This window comes from Podarcis pityusensis (genome assembly GCF_964106645.2).
Source record: "Podarcis pityusensis genome assembly, chromosome: 1".
NCBI lineage: Eukaryota > Metazoa > Chordata > Lepidosauria > Squamata > Lacertidae > Podarcis > Podarcis pityusensis.
Genome location: NC_138028.1, coordinates 3,214,368 through 3,239,357, shown reverse-complemented (window position 1 = coordinate 3,239,357; position 24,990 = coordinate 3,214,368). Strand labels below are relative to the sequence as shown.

General features: G+C 42.0%; 1 protein-coding gene across 3 annotated transcripts; it reads right to left on the bottom strand.

The window, feature by feature from the left end:
• Nucleotides 1–66: 66 nt before the first annotated feature.
• On the bottom strand, nt 67–20,404 carry KLHDC1 (kelch domain containing 1). 3 transcript variants are annotated; one of them, XM_080991072.1, is made up of 13 exons: nt 20,255–20,404; nt 17,294–17,364; nt 15,593–15,710; nt 14,588–14,706; nt 13,893–13,971; nt 13,688–13,771; nt 12,890–12,973; nt 11,714–11,772; nt 10,349–10,461; nt 9,088–9,160; nt 4,430–4,514; nt 3,852–3,904; nt 67–2,641 (listed from the first exon to the last, which is right to left on the bottom strand). In XM_080991072.1, the coding sequence occupies exons 3-13, from the start codon at nt 15,704–15,706 to the stop codon at nt 2,467–2,469; spliced, it is 1,038 nt and encodes a 345-aa protein (XP_080847198.1). In that variant the 5' UTR covers nt 15,707–15,710; nt 17,294–17,364; nt 20,255–20,404; the 3' UTR covers nt 67–2,466. The 3 variants fall into 3 exon arrangements, with proteins under 3 accessions (XP_080847198.1, XP_080847197.1, XP_080847199.1); XM_080991071.1 differs by lacking the exon at nt 20,255–20,404 and adding an exon at nt 19,823–20,219; XM_080991073.1 differs by lacking the exons at nt 3,852–3,904; nt 20,255–20,404 and adding an exon at nt 19,823–20,221 and having other exon boundaries at nt 2,498–2,641.
• Between the last annotated feature and the right edge of the window lie 4,586 nt (nt 20,405–24,990).

Genomic DNA, 24,990 nt, shown 5'->3' with positions numbered 1-24,990 from the left:
ATAATCGTAAGTTTGCTATCGGTAAACAGGATTACTGTATATAATTGTATAACAGAAACAAGATCGTCAGAATTCCATGTTTTTATTGCGAGAGAGAAAATTTCAGTCTTCTGCAGATATTGTAAAACACACATGAAAACATAATAAGGCAATAAAGGCACTTTTCTTTGGAACTGATTCTGAACACAATTTCAATATGAAAAACTTGTGGATACATCCCTGTCAAAGTTTTCTAGCTCAGGTATGGTATAATCATCAATGCTGCTACTGAAGTTCAGAGTCAAGTTCCCCTGACTTTGACCTCATCAGGATTTGACCTTTTAAGTAGCACCATTGCTATTTGCAAGGTTATCTGGAAGTCCATAGAATTCTCACACCAATCCTAAACACATTATGTAGAGGTTCCATTAAAATAAACGACCATCACTTCAAAATACTGTCACAATCCACTGAAGTTTTCCTGCTCATGTATGGGAGATGCTCCCATTCGTTCTGCAGAGGCCTTGTGCAGAATATTCCAGGGGATTGCATTTTAATGCTTGACATGTATGGCACTCTTGAGTATCCTGCATGTGCTGGGGACCAGAAGGCAAGAACTGAAAGCTCCTGTGCAGCATTCTCCAATGCCGTAATTTCCATATCTGGTCAGATCAGTTCTAATAATGCAGTAAAGGGTTCTTATCCTACTAGGCTAGGTTTGCCAACTTTTCTTTAGGATGGAACCCTTTTGTGTTTTAACAGCTGTGCAACAAGCAGAGATTCAGAGGAAACTAACTCGTTACTTCACCTGCACATCAGAAAAGCTTCGTCTCCTGAATTTCAGCTTGACACAGAACTTCCAAACACAAGTTTTCAGCCTTAACCCAAACATCTGCCAGGATGATCATTAAAAATACTTCAAGAGAAATATTTGTGACATCTTGATTTGCTCCAAGACTGCGTCATCCGTCAATGTCAAGTGCAACATTTTACCTAGAAGGGAGCAGAACTGGAGTGAATCTCAGGACGAAAGGTAGATAAAAAGTCACTTGCTACCTACAGTACGTTCAAAGTACGTTATGCCATTGTTCCACGACAAAGGTTGGCATTAATGACTTCACTAAACTGCTGCATCTATTCAGGTGCTTGAACCACCCGATTCCTCTGATTTTCAGTCATTCATATATTAGGTCCAAAGTCAAAATATCTGAAACATAGCTCTATATTTGATAAGTCACATACTCGGTTTTGGGAGTAAAAGCCCACATTCCTTATTTTAGCTTGTAGGTTCTGCACTAAGAACAAGGAAGCAAAGATCAGTTATATAAAACCTGCATCACCCCTTCCCCAACAGAAGCAAAACTGCCATGGTGGGATTCGGCTAACAAGTCCCATTAGCACAAAGATTTCCACTTGCACAATGGGCTTCCCACACCCCAGGTTTGAGGGAGAGAGTAGGCAAGGGATTGTTCCCTCTGGGGAACTGAAATGCATGTGCTGGTGGAATGATCAGAAGAGTGTGATGTTGAATTCCTCCCCTAGTATCAAAAATATCCCTAAAGAGATATATGGCTTAAATGTGATACTGAGTTATTAAGCGGCATATCATGGCATGACTCCACCTCCTCCTAATCTCCTAATACCACATGTGCTTAGTTATTACTGCAACCAGCCTGAAGGCAACTCAAAGTAGATGTATAAACAAAAATATTTTCCCCCAAGATTTTTGCTCAAAATGGCGAGTAAAAGTATTCAGAGTAAGATTCTATTCAAAACATAACAGCAAAATGGTAACAACAGGGTCCCTATTAGCTAAATACCTAAAACTGACAGGAAATTTGTATTTTATAAATACTTTACAATAAATAACAAAAAAACAGCTAAGTTGAATACAAACCTTACACATTGTGGTCTGTGTAACATTTTTAAAATTGTGATTATTTACAGTCCGTCAATGTTTATTGCAACAGTAAAACTTTGCCCAGTAAAAAACATTTAACACAAAAGTGCAACTTTAAAGTGTTTCTATAAAATAGTGTCAAAACCCGCCCCATGCAACTTTCAACCAAGTTTTTTATAGTGCTGTCGAAAGAAGAGAGTTTTGCGGCTTCAGAGGTATTAAAGAAATCCCCCTCTTCAGACAATGGCTAAAGTGTAGCAATACGCAGGAATATGACCAAATAAAGCTTTAACTGTCTGAAGTCTCATTAACATATTTAGCTTTAATAATAATAAATGGCTCAACTAGCTTTATGAACTGGCTCAGTAAACCCAAGAAAGTTGGTATTAACCTCCAGAGCCCCTACGTGGAGCTGTTATTACATCAGTAGACTCTGTTCCCATTCCTTATGCACCAGCAAATCAGAGTGCCTTTCACCCGATCTGACCCAACCTTGGAAATTCAGCCCAAACAGTCAACAGTAACATTTCAAACTCATCTCCAAGAAGGGTCTGTACTGTGCGCTGTATATTCATGAAGAATGGTTGCTAAGAGACATTAATTTGCTCCTCTGCTGCTGCTTTGGCTTTTCTTTCTCGACGATGGCTAACAGCAGCCCAAAAAGTTATTTTATCCATAGCTTCCTCCAAAAGTCTAGATGGTAACCAGGATAGTTGGTTCTCCAAGAGGGCAGCATTTTTACCAATGCAGTCAAGGCTCAGTCTGAAAGAGATAATGCCAGATTACAAAGTTTTGCAGGTTAAACATTATATAGAAGAAAACAGTTTCATCCATGTGAGTACCTAGGTATTCTCATCTCAACTATGAATTTACCAGGCGGCTTTAGGCAAGTTAATATGGCTTAGTTGAAACATCACGCCAAACTGGTTTGTGCTAACTGCAGTTAAGACTCCACACTGTGATTTGGACGTCCAACATTAAACCATGGCTTAGAGCAGCTTTTGTCTTCCATCTGCTCAGCTTTGCAAGTTTGCTCCCATCCACATGGTGCATTAGCCTTCTGAAGTAGGTCTGTGTTTTCAAGGGTTTGATAAATGAAAACCACAAGCCCACATCAACTGTGGTTTGCAAACCAGCTTCAAATAGAGGCTTGATATCATAGTTTGACAGTGTTTCACACACCATGGTTCGTAAACAGACATTGGTCCAGATACAAAGATAGACAGGCCATGGTTTGGAGCCGCCGACTGAATCTAGTCGCAACCTCAGCCCTGGCCCCTTACCTGCAATATGGAGACTAAAGTGATTAATTCAACTCTGTACTAAGGTGATCCTTCTGTCAGCTCGTCTGATGGAATGATCCCCCTTCCCACTGTTCCTGACACCCACCCACACTAAGCCAATTTGGAGTGTGGGAGAGGGAGTGAAGGGGTGCTGGAAGCAGCCCTATTGCACAAGGCTTCTGCTGACGGGACTCCTCAGCTGCGTCTCACCCATAACGTTGACCTATTTAAAGTGATGTTGCAAGGATTATCAAGTGAATGGAAAAGGCTTTGGACTCTTCAAAGTCGCACACTGTTTTGTATGTGTTTTCAAGTTTGAGGTTAACAGATGAGCAACTGAAATAACACTTGGGTTTCAGAGCCTCTGAAATCCACAGAATGTAACTGTCGTTTCTCACGAACCAAAATTCTGCAGGACTTTGAGGTGCAGGGGATACCCCCTCTTCCCTTCCTTGTCAGGGAATGCTTGAAATCCTTACACTGTGTGTGGAGCATTCCCTGACTTCCTGAGCAGCCACTGCATGGGTACAGCTTAGTGTGTGTCAGTGGCCCTGCATGTGCTCTGAAGCTGCTATGTCGGGATAGTTACCGCTTAACATTTTGGAATATACAGTTGCTTTTAAAAAGTGTTGAACTCAACTAGGCTCATGGCTTTATAATATTGTTATCCGAGTAATTTCTCAGCTCACCTGAGAAGTGAGTAGGGTTGTGTCTGGAAAATCAATAAATCGCTGCAGTGTCCCTAAGCAAGAACAACAAAAAATTCAAATATTTATGAGTTACTTTGCAACAAAGGTACTTATAGCATTGCAGAACAATAAAACATTGCATTAAAATATATGCAATTAAAAATAACATAAAATCAACACTACCAACGTGCAGCAGAAACAGTTAAAAAAACTCAGTAGAACTGGGTAAGGAAGAACAACTAAATATTTTAATGAGGTATTTAAAAACATTGGGCTAAGCCAATAAAGCAGTTCTGATAATGCAAGGATTTCAATTTGTGAAATGGAATATCCTCACTCTCTCTCCTCAAGCACCCCCAGGCGCCCCCCCCCCCCCAAATCTGCTCTGGAGGGTTGTGGGAGCCCCAGAAGAGATTTAGGGGTGCACAGGGAAAGGAGAGGGACGAGGAGTTCAGGAAGGATCAAAACTCCTCTCATATGATCTGATTCTGTTTACCTAAATTCTCTCCATAAAAACATTTCAATTAAAAGATTTATCAGCACAATGGTGACATTTAACAAGTGTTCTATTTACTAACCGTGTCCATGAAATGCAAGTCATCTTTACTTCCTCCAAAGACCATCACTTCACCTTCTTTACCAAGACAAGCTGTATGCCACAATCTAAAAGTATATTATAGTGAGAATAAATACTCAAATAAATGTGCATTTTTAAAAAGTTTTCAGTTAGCTATCATAGGGTTTTAGTGCATTTTGTAGGGCAGCTTACACCAACCTGGTGCTGTCCAGATGTTTTGAATTACAACTCCCATCAGCCTCAGCTGTCATCTGGAAGGTATCAGGATGGCAAAAGCTATTGTAGCATTCTCCCCTTTTAATCTCTACTGCATAGTAAATAGATTTATTTGAATGGAGCTGTCTCTCAGCTCTTGAACTAACTAACTAGTCCACTCAAATGGATTCTAAAAACATCTGAATTCATTAGACACAAATCAAGAACTTAATACCCTTTTACTACTTACCATGAGTGGGCTTACTTTTTTTGTCAAACACAACTGTTTAATAAACGTTTAACAATGTATGCATTCCAATTCTTAAAATGATGCTATCATAAAACCCAGCAGGATAGATTTAAATAGGAGGAACACAACCAAAATAGTTCTCTTGTGAGTGCAGATTTTAAAAGTACCTTTAGCAAACACAATTAAAAATGGCTGCTGTGATATAGAGGGACTTGATTTGAGAGTAGGAATGGCCATGGCAATGATTTAAAAACTGGGCCATCGGAAAGAAATCTTTCTTTCTTACAGATCTTGGCCTTCACTCAAAATCATAGGGTGAAACCCAGGCACTGATTCTTGAACTTGCTTATTCTGAAGTGCATAATTTGAGAGTTGGAGAAACATCTCTGGGACAAAGAAGGCACCTTTCCTCCCTCACCTGTCTCAATTAAAAGGAATCTGACAAGCACGGAGATGGAATTTGTTACCTTAAAAACACACTTATGAAAAAAGGTACAAGAAGAACTTGGTAATTTAGTTTAGATACCAGCTTTCCACAGCTAGAGTGAGCTGCTAAGTTCAGTTTCTCCTCCCCCCACCCCTGATATGTCACTGAGGTCAAAGGAACGAAGGGTCTTTAATCTCTCATCCCTCCTTTTCATCTTCCAAGATTTGGAACTTTCTGAATGTTAATGGTTTACAAAATTATGCTAAAGGGAGTAAATTTTCTTTTTGCACATGCTAGTGCAAAATAAACAAATGGGTATGCATGGATACACAGCAGTTCAAAATAGGACCAATTCATATAGGTTTGTAGAGAGAGCTTCACTGCACTGAGCTGAATTTTCTTTCAAGAATTAACAGACTGAGTATAACTCACTGAGGTCAACAGGATTGCAGAATTTGTCCTCTTTTGTTTATTTAACTATTGCAAAAATATGTGCAAGATGACTCGGTGCTAAATAGCACTTCTTACTTCATTAATTTCAGCAATTATGCACTGTTCTCCTTACACTAAACTGTATCCCACCTGTTCTCTTCCTCATACCTGTTGATAGGTCTGCCTCTGTCTTATCTGCATTAGGAAAACTCTGGCCTGGACTGGATCATCGCAGAACACTGGAAAGCCTTTCCTGCCTTGACTCTGTGCCTTGACTCCTAGCTTGAAACCTGAAGCTTTTTTCTACAGACTGATAGGTTTATGTCCTCTCACAGCTGCTCTAACTTAGTACCTAGACATTCTAATAAAGCATGTTATTTGCATCACATATCAGCTAGATTAACATCACCTTTTAAAATAAACCCTCCACCTAGAATTATAGTACTGAGTTATAACTGAATTCTACAAAGTATTCTGTGCAACTGTCAGGGAGGGTATCTTTTATTCAGAAAAAAGTACTTATCAGCAAGGGCCAATATCACAACAGGAGTGGCAGCTGAGTCCACACTATGAAAAAAAGAATGAAGTCTAGCCCAGCAGATGTGCTAAAGCACAACCAAGAGAAGGCCAGGCTGTTTTAAGTCTTAATGAAATCACTCTGATCCTTAGCATACTTACCTTTACAGAAGGGTGAGATCAAACACAGATGTTTATCAGCTTATAGGCTGTTAGGTAAGGTGATTACTTGGAACAGGCATCACAGAGTAACACCACAGACAGAGACATGGACATCCATCCCAACACAGTATTTTTTAAATGGATGCATTCATGTATTTGTCTTCATATATTCACAAAGTGTTAAAAAGTGATAGTTTGGGTGTTTATCTATTTAGCAAAATAAATTTTACACCACTCTTCAACTATATTCCCTCCCCACCCCCCCAAAAATCAATTAAAATGTAAATAAAGGAAGGAAGGAAGGAAGGTCGGTCAAAGCCCACAAAATCATAAAAGCAGCATAAAGCAGTCAGCAGGTTTTGGGAAGCCCTTCACCTTGCCCCAGATATCACATACTCACATGTAAATTTCCTGATCGCCTAAACCATGGTTGGGAGAATGAGACTGCCCCACAGACACAAGCACTCCTTCCTCCCTTCTGGGCCTAGCCATGATGCATCAGTATGTCTGCACCACTGCTAATGCTACTATTGCAATCATGGTTAACAGCAGGGTAGCAAACTCTATGTTGAGCTAACCACAGTTAACAATAGTATCAGCTCACTCAGACCCTGCAGCATGGTTCATTCCAAAAAAGGAAGAGCATGTGTGTTATGGGAGAAGAGAGAAAGGAAGGAGAGCACAAGGCTGCGGAGTTCTCTGAATACTGATTCTTAGGAGATCAAGAATGTTATGTCTACACTGAGACACAGAGTGAGTTCAAACTACCAAAATAACAAGTTGTTTACAAGCGTGTGTGAATCAGCACTTTGTCCCAGTGATTGCAGTGGAACGTCTTTCAAAGCAAGCATGTTTAGGAAATTGCAGTCTTAGTTCCTGTTGGCTTCAAACTATTGTTCTGAGGCCAACTTTCTCTGGATTAAAACCTTTACTTAAAAATCTTAGCAGAAATGCAAATGCACTTTGTTTAACGTTTGATTCCCTGGAGAGGACCACTACCTGCTGGTAGTTTCCAGTTAGCAGCTAGTTTTACAAGAGGCTGAGAGGCCCACCTCTCCAAAGGGGTCTGACAGACCTTCCACACAGCTCTCTTGCCTCCAAAGTATTCCTCAAGAGAACAGATTTGGCCATGGGGCCAACAGTGGCTGATCCCTGCCCAATACTGCATGGTGATGAAAGGGCACAGAAGAATGAGTTTCTTAGAAGGGTCTGTGTATATTTTTCATATTCCTAGTGGCTTGACTGCAGTTCAACCTAAGGAGAAACCCCCTACGTCTGCATTTCTAAAGCAAACATGGTGGAGGAGAAGAAAAATCTCACTCTGATTTCAACCTAATTTTATATAAAATTGCTTTAATGCGAGAAGATCTAAGTATCAAAATGTGTTATGGTTAGTGTGTGCTGCTGTGCAGTCTACCTAAAACATTGGGGATGGAGACTTCGTTAGAATGGAGGGGAAGATGATAGTTTGGCTCAGTTTGAATCAGCTTCTATCTACTGTAGAGACAAGCTGTGGTGTGGGAGTGTAATTGCATCCCTTTTGGCGGCACCTATTCAATCTTCAGTCTGCAGTGATATATTTGCACAGGGCCTGCACAGCTAAAGTCAACATGCAGGCCCTCTGAAAACATGCATATTAAGAATGTTTTGTTATAGTGCAGCCTACACCCACACACCCACACAAATAAATAGAAGGTGTGGATGCAATCTCACTCCCTGACCCATGTAGATATATTCATTTGAATTAGGGCTTTAAGGCCGCCATCCCGATCGCATGAACCAAGCAAGCAGTTTCTCCTGAAGTCAATGTGACTTTCTTCCAAATAAGTGTGTTAGGGTGGAAGTCAAATAAAGTTCAAATAAATGTCCATTAGGTGAATGATTATGTGAAATTAATCAAATATTATTTCTTCACAATCGTATGTATCTATACTGATACCTTTTTAGTATCACCTGGAAAATTATATGTCTGGTTCAGACAGAGATATAGGATAAAGTTAACTGAAAATGTGCACAATTCATTTTGGGGTTTTTTTTTAAGATACCTGGTTGGATTCTATGACCTATGATGAGATTTCCACTTGTCTAACAGGGCTTTCCTGCCTCCACCCTCCCATTCCAGAAGCTCAGGGGACTCTATAGGACAACATCTGATGTGAACAGAACTTCTGCCTGAACAGAAGTTTATACTAGCACTTGGCATCACTGGATCCAAGCCTATGCTCCCATGTTGAACATAACGATTTATTCATACTTTCTTCAATTCCAGAAAAAGTTGACTAGTTTATTATACCCAGAGGCATGCCTAGGAGCCCTTAAACCATTGGAAAAGAATTGTATTGGCCCCCTGCCCCCCCCAAAAAAACAATACTTTACTGCAATAGCCACATTAGAAATGACTACACTTTATGTGACCCAACTACTCAAAGCATCCGCAGTGAAGGCAAGGCAAGGAGGAAGAGCAAAAGAATTAGCATGCATTTGTGCCATGATGCAAAAAGGACAGGAAGCTTCTCCTATGTTTGATTTCACCATGACAGTGGAGGCAAGTCACCCCACACACCTACATCATACACTCCACAGTCTGATAGGTGTTTTTTGCACGCCCCTCCCCCCAGGCCTGCACCCCTGGTTGGGGGCTGGTTTCACCAACCCCCAGGCACGCCTCTGATTGTACCTCGGTATGCTCTTTGGTAAGTATTTAAGTTGTTGCCATTTGTTTGTTGCGACATCATAAATCCAACCATCACCTGAAAATAAAGAAAGAGGAATAATTACTGCTATTTATTTTCTTTAAACACACACAACTTGACAATAAGAGACCATTTAAGTTATGCAATATATTATGTTTCATGTTTAAACATGAAATAAATGATACTGAATATGAAAAACTAGGGCAACTGTGGACAGGACCCAAGGAGCAGCTTGTACTAACCCTATGGGCTTTTGACACCCTCCTCCTACAGAACACTGGACTTTAGTGCCATATCAGCACTACCTGCTTTTAAAATTCCCTTCTGTTACAAAAGTGGTGGCAAGGAGGGATGTTGTAACTTGAAGCCTCCTTGAGCACAGACTTGACTAGTTACATGGTTCTATGGACTGGGACCACTCTATGTTTCACAAGCATTCAGCATCTCTGCTTGGGCGAGTCCTCTTCTTTTCCCTTCTGTTGTGACAGGCCGCAGACTAGGCTGCACATTTCAGACTTCTGCTGCAGAGGCAGACAATAAACTAGTCTTGGGAGGCAGGGGTACCATTTTAAAGCCCAGATATCTTCACAAGGCCTATTGGCTGGAGATGGAAAGTACCCAGAACTAAAGCAGCTTTGTTAGAAGGAAAGGTGCTCTGAGAGTCTCTTTTGTGTGAAGACCTGGATAAAACTGCTTTCAATAAATAATAATAATAAATTATCCTATGTCTGTTTAGTTAGAAGTAAGCTCTACAGATAAATAGATTTACCCCTAAGTAACTGCAGCTGAAGCGTTATAGTACTGTTTTTTAAAATGCCAAGTCTGAAACTAAAAACTAAAGGAACATTTTTTTAAAACATTCTGACACTGATTTTATCTTCAGCTGGCTGCAGTTCTTTGACTTATAAAGAAAGCCACAGCAGTTTCCTTCTGAAACATGAAATCTTCTAGACTTTGATAAAAGATGGATTGAAATATTATCTTTAAGTTTGCTTGTAGTCAGATTTGGAGCAGGGGGACAGGAGCCAGGATGGTGGCAAGTCCTTCAAGCATCATGTATGCAGAATTTTTCTGTTGGTATTGTGCCAGCAATTCATTGACAAACAAGTGTTTAATTTATCTTAGCATTATAGTTTGTTAATCACACAAATCATTCAGCTTGAACTTGCTTCCCTCTTAGCACAGTGTACTCAATAATTTTGAATAAATAAAGTGATAACAATCAATTAATATCAAACTACTTACTTAAGGGTACATTGTCTGAACTCAGCCCACCAAACAGGAAAAGTTTACTATCTGTTACAGATGTCAAAGTATGCCATGATCTGTCTCCTGGTTTTTCTCCATTTGTACAGATTCTAGGAAAAGCAAGCAAAAAACAAAAGGCCTACATATTTCAAGAAACAAACAAAATAATTATTGGGTGGGCAGTTTAGCATCTTTCAGGTGGGGGGGGGGAACAACTATTTTGCGAAGTCAGCATTCACATCAAGTGATTTGCTTACAGAGCACTTGCTTACTGCACCACTGCCAATGAGAGTCCTTCCCATGGGTAATGCTCTATTTTTCAAGTCTTTTTGCTCTTCGGAACCTCCTGTTGGGACATTCTTAAAGGTAAAGGTAAAGGGACCCCTGACCATTAGGTCCAGTCGTGGCCGACTCTGGGGTCCCGGCGCTCATCTCGCTTTATTGGCCGAGGGAGCCGGCGTACAGCTTCTTGGTCATGTGGCCAGCATGACTAAGCCGCTTCTGGCAAACCAGAGCAGCGCACAGAAACGCCATTTACCTTCCCGCCAGAGCGGTACCTATTTATCTACTTGCACTTTGACGTGCTTTTGAACTGCTAGGTTGGCAGGAGCAGGGACTGAGCAACGGGAGCTCACCCCGTCGCGGGGATTCGAACCACCGACCTTCTGAACGGCAAGTCCTAGGCTCTGTGGTTTGACCCACAGCGCCACCCGTGTCCCATTGGGACATTCTTAGGATCCATGAAAATCCCAAGGTCTGTCTGGGGACTCTCCTTGTCTTTCAAAACCAGGAATCCATAGCTACCAAGGAGGCAGGCTCCTAACAGAAGCACTATCTGATACTGGTGAGAAGGGGGCTACAGACCCTGTTCTCCCTAAAGGCTTTGCATGTGTAATAAATGTGTAATATGGTAATAAATTCATTGGGTCTGAGGCCCAGAACAATAAATACTACTAATTTAACATCAAACAAAATTTAAACAAAAAAATTAAAGGAGGGAATCTGTCCTTATAGAATTCCTTCCTTCCTTCCTTCCTTTACAAAATACTGTTTTCCCAGTCTGAGAACACTCATAAGAATGGATAAACGTACTTCAAAGATATGTCAAACTGAAATTTCCACACAATCCAAATAAATGTTCCCCCAAACCATATTGCTGTTCACCACCCTAAAACAATTATCTAAAAAGGGCATCATTGTTATTTTAAGCATAACAAACAGCAGTTTTTAGCTCAAGCTCCCCCCAAAAAGAAAACCAAAGGGGGGGGGAAGTAATGATGGGAGTATTCAGGACAAAATATACAAATACATTGAACATGAATTGTTACATACAACAGAGCTATGACATGAGGAAAAACTTACTTTCCTGACCAAACCCAGGTATCCAAATTCAAATAATGTAAATCATTCATTCTTTTTTGCTGTTAAAATAAAAAAGTTTAATTAGGAAAATATGACAATACAGAATGATTTTCAAAGGACAGCCAAGTAATAGATTCTGTCTGAGAACACCTCAAATGGGCAAATTGCAGCTGTTTCAAGACAGATTGTGATCTTTATGGATTAAGACAATATTCCCTAACCTGGTAACCTCCAGATGTTCTGAACTACAACTCCCATGAGCTCCACCCAGCTAACATGATCACTTTTCTGATTTCCTACCTAGCCCCCTCTCTCTAACTTAAGGCACAGTTCCGATATATTTCATTTGGTCAAGAGGAAAAGGAGGATGGTGAATAGGAAGAACTTTGGCTTCTTGTATTGAATACTGCTGGATGGAGAAAGGGAGCTCCACAGAGGAAATCCCTTTATGTCTGCTGGCTGCACTCTCATTAGCAGGAATCATATATTTACATTATTATTCTTGATCACAGCAACTTCAAATGCAATCTGCATTTTCATAAAAAGAAGTAAGGACAGCCCTGCTGGATCTAGACCAGCATTCAGCTCCACTAACAGCCCACCAGATACATGGATGGGAAGGCCTCAAAGAGGACCTGGGTGCAACAGTGCCCTCCCCACTTAATGGGAATTGCTCCTCTGTATCCTGTCCACATAGAGATGCCTTTGGGAAATCCACAAATGGCCCCAAGGGCAAGAGTTCTCTCCTGCTGATACTCGGAGGCAGACTGTCTCTGGTCCTGCAGATAGCAGAAGTATAAACACACTTGTAGCCTAATCTTGCTAAACATTACATGCATACATTAGTACCAACTACAATCCAAAGTATTTTCCTTAGAAGATATATTTTGGGGAGCAGTATCTGTTGATTGCATTCAAGATGTCACTGGCAATACAACCTGCCTTTGTAGTTTTGGAACTCTGTTACTTTGGTAAAGGCTGGCTCACTTTTTAAAAACACTGCAGCTCTTTTTAAAAAGGTAAATAGGCTCCCTTTCCCTCACAGCAGGCCTCACCATTTCAAGACTTTTCTCTTACAGTATTTTTATTTCAAAGCTGAGTGCTTTTCCCTTTCCAGCACTGACATGCTCCTTTCCCCCCGTTTTTTCATAGTGTAAACATAAAATCAGTACAAACCAAAACACGGCCTCCAAACACGTAACCTTTGTTTCCTAGGACTGTGCATGAATGTGCTGCTCGAGGCTGAGGTGGAACTCCATTCTGCAAGCAAATACAAAAGAAGTACTGCTGTGATTCTTAGGACTGCTGTATTGCGTTTGAGCCAGGACTGCCTTTGAAGATGGTTTAGAAACTTCAGTTGCTGCAGAACGAATTGACTGTCTACATTCTGGTATGGACTGGAAAGTCAGAACATTAAATCAATCCTGTCTGTGAGTTTCTGGGGTCAATTTAAAAATTGTTGTGGTAACCTAAATCCCTAAAAGTTTGGGATCAGGTTATCAGCTTCGCCCATATGATTTTTGCCTGCACATTAAGATCTGCATTGAAGGTCCTACGTGGATATGGATATCTTACCACTGGTAAGATCAACAAAGTTGCCTAGCACAAGAAGACAGGATGGGCACCCTTGTCTAGGTTCACCTATGATGTCTCTTCTGTGTGGATTGCATTGGCCTCTTCAGTTCAGGCATTCAAACTGGCCTCAAAACCAGTTTGGTTCACTGCTGTCTTCTCCTAAGACTGCAATAGGTTTTTATTTCTTAGAAATACTTTAAAATGTCTGTGTTTGCAGATTTGTTTTTTTACTATGGTAGGGCATTACCCTTAAAAGCAGCCTAGAAATACTTCGATAAATAAATGATTCAGAATATTCATATCAATCCAAAAGGAAAGATATGTGAGATTGTGTTTGGAAAGCCTCTGGAGGACAACGAAACATGACAACAACAAATCCAGAGTTCAAGTAACACTTACTTTAATTTTTGGCTGATACCAAGTTTGCGTAGTTGTATCAAAAACATGAACGTCATTGTGCCATCCCCAGAATATCCGTTCTCCCTGAAAGAAAAAAAAAAGAAGTGAAACAGTAGGTGAGAAGGAACAAAAGACAATAAATCCACTGCTAATATTCCTTCCAACACAGGGTCCTCTTTATTTGAAACTGTAACAGATCTCTTACCCAATATGCATCATGAACATCAAAACAGTCACTCAGCTCACTCTGCTTTCTACAGCCATAGCCACCAAAATAGATGAGCCTTTAAAAAAAATCAGAATTAAAATTTACAAATTAATTCCTGCCATTAGATCTAAGAGATCAGATGCCCTAATTTAATTCCTCTAGAGCAGCCTTCCCTAACCTGTTGCCTTCTACACCTTTTTGACTACAACTCACACACCTAGAAGGCAACAGGTTAGAGAAGGCAGCTCTATAGTTCTTTGACACCTGCAATCATCTTGTTTCAATTCTCCTTGTGTGTGAAACCTTCCCACCCTCCAGTGTGCAAGGAACTACTGGAGCAAGGCATTTAAGAGTAAAAGGACTTATCTGTGCTACCAAAATGCAGATCAATCAGCAGAGAAAAACTCAAATATGCATTCATATTTTAATCATCTAATATTTCTAAGTCAGTGAACCACTGTCATTTAACAAGGTTTTAATATTGCCTTGGGCTCTAATCCTATCCAGTATCATGCCTCACACATAATTTGCAGGCTGTCGACATCAGCGCAATTCTCATTTTACAAGTGAAGGAACAGAAGCACAAGTGAATTAAGGGAAGACAAAGGTCATCAAGCCACACAGAATTACAGCCTGGTCTCTTCACCAGCTAATGCCACCTCCCCATTTGTGAAATCACCCATGACAATTACCTGTCTTTATACACCCAGCAGGCAAGTTTGTCACGTGGTGTAGGAGGCTGACCTTTAAAGTCTGTGATTTTTTTCCACAAATAGGTTCCATTTCTTGTTCGCAAATTAACATAATAGAGCTTAAAAGGAAATTAAGACACTTTCAACACACAGCAATATTCTGGAAAAAATGAAGTGCTAACTGGCAAAAGTGGTGTCTGGAGAGAACAACCAGTAATATTTAGTCCTTTATAGTTTTAATAGAAAAGGCTTAAATTCTTCTTCCTCCACTTCCTCACTGCTAATAATGAGCAGCACTTTTCATTGCAGGGGGGGCTTCCGTATTCTAATTTTAACTGTTGAAAGTCAGATTGTCCTTAACCTTTTCCACAACAGCAACATAAATTCCAAAGAAATAAAATGAAGCAGAAAGGCTTAACCTCTCAACTGATGTTTGGTCACAACTTCTACTAAAATTAATTACTGTGATGCCCCGTCATAAAGAGTTATAGAATCTAGTTACTCCACAGAATCTAGTCAAGATCAGTTCCTAAACATCGGTGTCAAGCAGAGTCCCTCTGACATCAAAGGGCAGCTCTGCAGGCTTATATAAATTTTGAATGGCAGCATAACAAACAGGTCATCAAATTTACACTGACATGAATGAGTTGCTGCCCTTCTTTTGGTAGCAGCATGAAATGCACAAAACTGCAAAACAAATTACACACACCCAATCAGGCTGCTTCTCAAACATAAGCGCCCGCATCACATGGCAAATCATTATGGAAATAAGGAGGAGGGTTAAAAGATTGTGTGTGTGTGTGATAGGTTCTGCGGTTCAAATACTTGGGCATACCCTAAAGTTGTTCTTCTGGTTCTAGCCTGTTACATCCGTGTGAAAATAAAATCAAAACATAATGTTAAGATTTCTTGAACAGTTTAATAATTCTCACTACTATACTATTTCATCCTTAACAAGCCTGGTAATTCTATCCGAAAGTTTTTAAAAATAAAGGAACCCTTTACCCGATTGCTGTATCCTTTGTCATCATATCCTCCAAAGATGTACAGCTTTCCATTAACAGACGCTCCGCAACTTCCAGACATGGATGGAGGCAATTCACCTTCCATCAGATGCATCGACCTGTAAATCAGCGAGCATAAGAAATCCCATAATTTGGCCCACAGATACAGGAGTAAATTCCTTCAGGAGCCCTCATGGGAAGCGATTCATGAATGAAATATGTAATGAAATACAGGTAGTAGTTAGCGAAGGGTAGACTGAGGCTGGTTGGGCAGTGCCCCATTTGCCCTAATGGACCAGACTCCACTGGTGCCATCCCTAGACACAACCTACTATTGGCATGTATCTCTGTCTCAAGAGACAATGGAGTGTGCCTCTGGGGATGAAGTCAAACTGCTGTGTTAGGAGCATCAAAGTGACTTCCCTGGGGTGCAAGCCTGGGCAGTGTGTATGGAGGTCCTGGGATGGCCAGATGACAATAATAATAATAATAATAATAATAATAATAATAATAATAATTTTTATTTATACCCCACCCACCCCAGCCAAGGCCGGGCTCAGGGCAGCTAACAAGCAATAATAAAAACAAGTTGAATGAATACAACTTAAAAACAAGATTAAAATACAACATTAAAATATTGAAACATTAAACAACTCTGTCTTACAGGCCCTGCGGAAAGGAATCAGATCCTGCAGGGCCCTGGTCTCATGAGACAGAGCGTTCCACCAGGCCGGGGCCAGTGTGGAAAAGGCCCTGGCTCTGGTTGAAGCCTTCTCTTCGCCTTGCTACGGTCCAAAGAAAAGCAGAGCAATACGTTCAGGCCAACTGTCTTATGGACTCCTCTCCAGATATGTGTAAGGTTTACTCCTTAACCTTTTCTTCTCCTGAAGATATCCCACAAGGCAGCAGAGGTTTAGGGTCAGTTTTCCTTCTCTTGGATGGGCTACATTCCCATGCTGCTCCTCACTTCCCTCTACAGCCGGTCCACTGTCCCTCAGACCATGTGGGAGGCTGGACTATATTTGGGGGGGGGGGGAATGATGCAAGAGCCCCGGTGACTGCTTACCTGTGTCTAGCGAGCGGCAGGGGCTGGCGGCGACACGATGAGCAGTGTGTGAACAAACCCCAGCCCCCTTCCTCCTCTAGGCAGGGTGGGGAGAAGCCAGGAGGAGGGAGGGAGGAGGCATCGCCACCGCCATGAGAGTGGGAGGGAAAGAATGTGCGCGCTGGTGATCCACGCAGTGGTTCCCGGACTGTCCGTGGGCCGGATCCAGATGGCAATTGGGCCTGATTGGGCCCGCAGACCTTAGTTTGCCGACCCATGCTCTACACTACAGCATATGCAGAAACCGCCTTCTTGACTATTGGACCCACTGTTGGTCTCGTCTGCTCAATCCGCCAGAGCCTGCCTTTCCCTCACCCATCAGCTACCCTCACCCGTTTTGGCTGGCCTGTCAAAGCCACTCCTGGGGTGTGTCCACTGTCACATGCTGAAAGCCTCCAGGACTAGTCGCAGCAATACAATAAAAAGGAATGAGAAACACTGACACCTATTTTCCAGCACATATTATGCAGAAAGTCCATGAAAATCCATGGGATTTACTTTTACCCAGGGAATTTAGGATCGTGCCTTTTGAAACAGTAATGAAGGCTTGTGATATAAAGGCCTTGTTAAAAATTGTCAGTAAATAATATGACTTACCATAATCCACTGTCAATTTCATAGATCCACAGCTCATCGTTAGGTAAGTAAACTTCATTTTCTTCAATTGACTAACCAAAATAAGAAAGAAAATCATAGGCATACAAATGTTTCATCAGGGTCACTGGAAATCTTCCTTTTTACTAACAAGCTACTTTTCATTTCAAATTATAGCTTCTCATCAAGTGATTTGGATTGTGGAAGCAGTGCTGTAATAATGCACACTCATGGAATTATCTTCCTGTATATAGGAGTTTTGCTAGCTACCTAAGATACACTCTGCTCAGAGTTCCACCAAGGTCTCTTGGGAAATTAAATTAAGTCTGGTTCAGCAGCAAATGGGAAGCAGGGAAATCGAGGCACTCCAAAGTATTGTTAAAAGCAATGTAATAAAGAAATTCCTATTTTGAAGAGTTGCCCATCGTGAAGTCTTAGTGGTGATCAAGACTTTCGGGAAGCATTAGGCATTAAAACCAGCCACCATAAACTGGGATATTTGATGCCTAATCTCATGGCGCAAGGCAATCAGGATTCTGGAGCTAGAGAGGTGGAGACTATGCCACTCATGTGGAATTATTATTTTGTACTAAAATCAGTGTAAGATCTTTGTGCCTGAAGAAAGGCAGGGAAAGGCAGACTAGCCATAGCAAGGCACAACCTTCTCCAGTAGATCTCAGCAAAAGGTCAGCCACTGCTCTTTCTGCACTGCTGTTCTGTGATCATTTAGCTGCACACAAATGGTGTATTTGGGAGGATGTGCACGTGTGATATCCATGCAGAACCAAGAACTGGATTTGTGAAACTGAAATGGCATCCCTCCAGTTTGCTAGCAAAGCCAGAGGAGAGAAATCACACCCAGAATCATCCAGCTAATGGCACTATAAATAATTATTTGAACGATGAAGTTTTGCATATGAGAAGTGGTGGTTGCTGCCAGAGGTCCCTGGCTAATGCTCCTGTGATTTCCTGCAACTGGTATTCAGAAGCATGGAGGCAGGGCACAGCTATCAGGGCTATTATTCTCCAGGAATATGTCCAATCCTCTTCTAAAGCCACTCAGGACCATCTTGGCTGTGAGTCATGGAAGGCTTGCACCATGCCATGCAGGCATGTTTGTGCTGGCTGGGGCTGACAAGGTAGGACAGTGGTACCTTGGTTCTCAAACTTAATCCATTCCAGAAGCCTGTTCCAAAACCAAAGCGTTCCAAAACCAAGGTGCGCTTTCCCATAGAAAGTAATGCAAAATGGATTCATCCTTTCCAGACTTTTAAAAACAACCCCTTTAAACAGCAATTTAACATGAATTTTACTATCTAACGAGACCATGGATCCATAAAATTAAAGCAATTAATTAAAGTTAATTAAATTAAAGTTTACTGCAGTCACACAATCAATCAATCAGTAGCTGAACTGGGTTCCACAGTCACAAAAAGAGAGAGCTGCAAAAACAAAAATGCAAAATAAATAGCAAAAACAGATAGACCTCAACATTACACTCAAAACAGAAGCTTAAAACTCAAATCCATCAGCGTAACACTCAAAACAGAGCACGTTTGGCTTCCAAAAAAAGTTTGCAAACCCAAACACTTCTGGGTTTGCAGTATTTGGGTTCCAAGGCGTTTGAGAACCAAGGTACCAATGTAGCCCAAAACATCTGGAGGGCGTCAGGTTGGGGAAGGCCACCCAATGCTATGGCTCCAACAAGGCTGGGACAATTTACCTGCAAGGTCGCCTCACCCCATAATTGCCCACCCAGCAGCTTCAGCTGACAGAACTGGCACTGTTACAGGTGTCCCATGAGATCTGTTCCACATTTGTAATAATTTCATTTTTTCATGTGGCGGCACCTACACATTGGAACGCCATACCTATTGACATCACCACACTGCACTTTCCCATGCCTGCTAAAATCATTCATTTACACAAGCCTGCCCAGATGTCGTATTCGAGTTTCCATGTTTTAAGACGACTGCCATTTCAGCTTTCCGAAAGTTTTTAACCAGTCTTAACTTTTCTTGCTGACAATTTTACTGTTTCATTATTATATTTTGTAAACCGCTTTGAGGTTTTGTGCCCCCGTCCCCCCCACAACCAAGCGGTGTTTGAATCTTATGAAATGAAATGTTATTGGCGAAAGAGTGCAAGTGGCAGGGAACCAAGTCGCCCTTTTATTTATTGAATTTATACACCGCTTTATAACAGAAGGTCTCCTCAGGGCAGGGGGCGGGAAAATAGGCCGGCCGCCGCGCCTCGAAAAACCAGCGACCAATAGGCGACGTCGCTTAGGTAATCGACGGCCCCTCTCTCCAATCCCGCTTCAAGGCTACCTCCAAACCCCCACCCTTCCGGGGCCTCTCGCCCTGTTATGCTTTCCCGCCCATTTTGCTCTCCTCAGCGAGCGCCCGAGTGGTGGGCGGAGCCAGCGCCCCTTCCCCGTCTCCTCACGGGATGTTTTGTCGTCGGCCGCCCGGAGCCTCCCTCCTCCGCCGCCGCCCCGCTTCTCCGCCGCCTCCCTCGCCCCTTCCTTACCACGTATCCCCCCCACACGTAGAGGCAGCCGCCGTCCACCACGGCGCAGTGCCCGCTCCGCTCCTCGGCCACGGAGAACTCCTGAAGCGGTGGGGAAGCGGCGGCAGCAGCAGGAGGAGCCGCCGCCGCCGCCGCCATCTTGACGCGGGGTGAAAAGGCAGGCTGCCGTCGCCCCGCGTCGTCCCCTCAGCAACCGCGCGACGCCCGACCGCTCGGAACGCGGGCCTGGCTCGGGAGCGCGGCGCCGTTGGCCTTGGGGAGGGGAGCCGTCGCGGAGCCGCTTCTTCCGCCGCCGCCGCCTCCTCTCTCCCTTGGCGCGGATGCGCAGGACTCGCCTCGCGCCAACCGCCCCGAGCGCCGTTTGAGGGGGAAAGGCGGAATAGGCCGGGGAGGGCGGGGGAAGAGAAGAAGAATCAACATCAATAAACTGACGGGCTGGTGTCTTCGTTATTGTCTATTCGTAAAACGGCACTTTGAGAAGGCAAATCCCACGTCCTTGGAAAGGAATGGAAAACGAAATGGCCTGTGGCGCGACCGCACTGGAAATCCCGGCGCCATGGGGTCGCCTCATCTGAAAAAGGGCATCGCGGGGTTGGGAATAATAATAATAATAATAATAAATTTATACCCCGCCCATCTGGCTGGGCTTCCCCAGCCACTCTGGGCGGCTTCCAACAAAATATTAAAATACTGTAATACATCAAACATTAAAAGCTTCCCTAAGCAGGGCTGCCTTCAGATGTCTTCTAAAGTTTGGTAGTTGTTGTTCTCTTTGACATCTGGTGGAAATTAACACATGCCATTAAGGTAAGACGGGGAATATGTAGGAAAAATATGTAGGGAAAAGGGAAACCCCAAAGAACCTCCAGGGGCTGGAGCGGCTTCCCTATGAAGAAAGGGGGCGACGTTTGAAGCTTTTTCGTTCAGATTGAAAATAGCGAGTAAGAGGCAACATGATAGAAGTTAGTTAACACATGGAAAGGGCGTTATTTTATGAAAACCAAGTAACTTAATTTTTTTTTTTAAGTGAGCAGTACATCATCATCATCAAACCTTTATTGGCATCACATACAAACATTCAGAATAAATAGGCCAGTGCGATCTTGTCGCCATTTCAACAGTACAGTCATTTGCCAAAGGGAAGAAGAGGCGAGCAATCTATTTCAAAGCAGTGTATAAATCTTGTTAAATAGCTAAAATTGTTAAATAAATAAAAAGTGGAAGGCTTCTGTCCTGGACAGGTGGTTCAATGTATTTATAAATGACTTGGATGAAGGAGTTGGGATGCTCATGCTCCTTTGGTGATCACTTGAAGCGGAGTAAAATTGTCTTCCATGAGTCCGTCAGTGACCATGGAGGCCAATTCTGGATCCACAGTGGGGGCACTGGTTTCCAGGCGGGAGTGGATCACGGTGAGGGTTTGCCAAATGTGCCTTCCTCTTAGCACATTTCGTCCTGAGGATGCTCATCCAATTTGCAGATGACACTGAACTGGGAGAGGTAGCTAATGCCGCAAAAGACAATCAGAATTCAAAATGAGAACTGATCAGAGAACCTGGCGCAAGCTAACAAAATGAATTTCAATAGGGACAAATGTCAGGTTCTGCACTTAGGCAGGAAAAACCTGGTGCACAAATATAGGATGGGGGACACCTGTCTTACTAGCAGTACAGTGGTACCTCTGGTTGTGAATGGGATCCGTTCCGGAGCCCCGTTCGCAACTTGAGTATGCAACCTATATCTGCGCGGGTCGCGATTCGTCACTTTTGCACGTGTGCGTGCCATCATTTTGAGCATCTGCGTATGTGCGAGTGGCGAAATCCAGAAGTAACCCTTTCCGGTACTTCCAAGCCGCCGCGGGACACAACCTGAAAAGATTTAACCTGAAGCAAAGGTAACGAGGTATGACTGTACGTGTGAAAAGGATCTAGGGGTCTTGGTGGACCACAAGCTGAACAGTGTGATGCAGCAGCAAAAAAATAGCTAACGCTATTCTAGGCTGCATCAACAGCCTAGAGGCGATCAATGACGGGTATCTAGTGGAAGAATTCCACAGCCTGTTCCCAGATAAACCAAAACCACTAGCGAGATTCTGGGAGGAAGAATTTGGAACCACAGACGACGAAGAGGACTTTGTGGGTTTTCCTGCCTCCGAAGAGGAGGTAGGGGAGGTGTCTGAGGGAGAAGAATCAGACTGGGAGGCCCAACCCGCGGGAAGAGTTCGGAGCGGGTGGGAAGTGGGTTTTGAATCCTCAGAGGATGGCGACAGCTCCTTCAGGGGATTCCCCGCATTGTCGGCCGAGGAAAGGGAGGAGGTTGGATCAGAAGGTCGGGCCGGGGGTGGAGGGGGTCCTGGGGGGGAGGTGGATGTCAGGGAACTGCATCGGAGCTAGAGGCGGAGAGAAGGCTCCAGAGGGATGCCAGAGAGGATCCCAGTAGGGAGAGAGGCAGCCCATCTGCTGGGGAAGGAAATCAGCGTAACACCAGTAGAGAAGGGGGGCAGATGGGGGGATCGGAGAGGAGGCTCCAAGACTCCTCGCTGGAGACCAGTGGAGAGAGTACGGGTACTCCACTGCCCACACCCTCCCTGCGCAGAAGACTTCCGCGCAGGGAGAGTAGGAGGAGACTTGGCGTCAAAGAACTTCTATGCTGGAAGAGGTTCAAGAAACGCCCACTGATGGATTCTGCCAGCGACTGAGACAGTCACGATGCTAGAGGCTGTTCAGTCAGAAAGGGTTTACCAGGTAACCTAGCCAGCAATAGCGGCAACTTACGCACGAGCAACCCCTAAATCCATTACATTAGCCCAGCCTGAAGATGCTATTATGGGTTGTTTGCCCCTGAGCTCTGGCCCTTCCCCATACTCTTTTCCATGCAATCACATTCTCTTTTCAATATAGTCCTGGCATCCCCAAACTCGTCCCTCCAGCTGTTTTCGGACTACAACTCCCATCATCCCTAGCTAACAGGACCAGTGGTCAGGGATGATGGGAATTGTAGTCCCAAAACATCTGGAGGGCCGAGTTTGGGGATGCCTGAACAGTCATATTTACTTGAAGCAATTCTAAATCATTAAAAAACACACCTCTATAATAGATGCAGATCTTGGAAATGCATATGCTTTATTTCTGCACCTGACAATGCTCACTTCCCTTTTATTTTTATTATTTACATTTAATTATTTCAGATGATGACGATGCGTCTGCCACGTCCAGCCCAGCAAGCATCCGCAGACAAATTAAGATCCCGACATGAACTTTGGACATGCCTGGTCATTAAAAAAAACCCCTCTCTATAATATATGTATTTCAATGAACTTGTTTTTATAATTGGTTGTTAGTCGCCCTGAGCCCAGTCTTGCCTGGGGAGGGCGGGGTATAAATAACATTTATTTTTATTTTTATTTTTATTTTAGAAAGCCACAGGGGCCAGGTAAAAACGGGTTTTGGGGGCCGAATTAATGGACTTTGGACATGCCTTTTCAATATAGTCATATTTACTTGAAGCGATTCTAAATCATTAAAAAAAAAACCCTCTATAATACATGGAGATCTTGGCGATTTCAGATGATGACGATGCGTCTGCCACGTCCAGCCCAGCAAGCTTTTTTTAGGGTTTAAGTTGTTGAGGTTTTTTTTACAATTCTACCCCAAAATTGTTAAATTGTTTGATTCCCTCCCTCTCCCCCCTTTCTTTTTTCCTTTCTCCTCCTGTGATGAGGCTGCGTTTTAATGTTGTATTTTAATCTTGTTTTTTAAGTTGTATTTCAATCAACATGTTTTTTAGTTGCCCGGTCTTGCCTGGGGAGGGCAGGGTATAAATACAAATTATTATTATTATTATTATTATTATTATTGAAAGCCACAGGGGCCGGGTAAAAATGGGTTTTGGGGGCCGAATTAATGGACTTTGGACATGCCTGGTCTACACTGATTGACAGCTGCTCTCCAGAGTTTGTGGCAGGGGGGATTCTTAGCCCAGCCTGAAGGTGCTATTATGGTTTGTTCTGCCCCTTCCCCTGTACTCTTTCCATGCAATCACATTCAATGTAGTCATATTTACTTGAAGCAATTCTAAGTCCTTTAAAAAAACCCTCTATAATAGATGCAGATCTTGGAAATGCATATGCTTTTTTTCTGCACCGGACGATGCTCACTTCCCTTTTATTTTTATTATTTCTATTTAATTATTTTGGACGATGACGATGCGTCTGCCACGTCCAGCCCAGCAAGCATCTGCAGACGAATTACGACCCTGAAATGGACTTTGGACATGCCTGGTCTACACTGATTGATAGCAGCTCTCCAGAGTTTGGGGCAGGGGGCATCCCTAGCCCAGCCTGAAAATGCTATTATTCTATTATGCTATTGATTTAAATTAAACAAGAGCAAGACCAAAGCCCTCCAGCTGTTTTTGGACTACAACTCCCATCATCCCTAGCTAACAGGACCAGTGGTCAGGGATGATGGGAATTGTAGTCCCAAAACATCTGGAGGGCCGAGTTTGGGGATGCCTGAACAGTCATATTTACTTGAAGCAATTCTAAATCATTGAAAAAAAACAACCCTCTATAATAGATGCAGATATTGGAGATGGATATGCTTTTCTGCACCGGACGATGCTCACTTCCCTTTTATTTTTATTATTTATATTTTATTTCATTTTTATTACTTATATTTTATTTATTTATATTTTATTTATTTATATTTTATTTTATTTTATTTTGATTACTTATATTTTATTTTATTTTTATTACTTATATTGTATTTATTTATATTTTTTATTTATATTTTATTTTATTTTTATTACTTATATTTTATTTTATTTTTATTACTTATATTTTATTTTATTTTCATTACTTATATTGTATTTATTTATATTTTTTATTTATATTTTATTTTATTTTTATTACTTATATTTTATTTTATTTTTATTACTTATATTTTATTTTATTTTCATTACTTATATTGTATTTATTTATATTTTTTATTTATATTTTATTTTATTTTTATTACTTATATTTTATTTTATTTTCATTACTTATATTGTATTTTATTTTTATTACCTATATTGTATTTATTTCTATTTATTTATTTATTTCTATTTTATTTTATTTTGATTATTTCCATTTTATTTTTATTACTTATATTTTATTTTGATTACTTATA

Coding starts and splice junctions, on each gene's coding strand:
- KLHDC1 (XM_080991071.1), bottom strand. CDS start 19,960: ATGGCGGCGGCGGCGGCGGCTCCTCCTGCTGCTGCCGCCGCTTCCCCA. Junction 13,772..13,892: donor ATGTTCATGATGCATATTGG/GTAAGAGATCTG, acceptor TTTTTCTTTCAG/GGAGAACGGATATTCTGGGG. Junction 3,905..4,429: donor ACTTGCATTTCATGGACACG/GTTAGTAAATAG, acceptor GTTCTTGCTTAG/GGACACTGCAGCGATTTATT.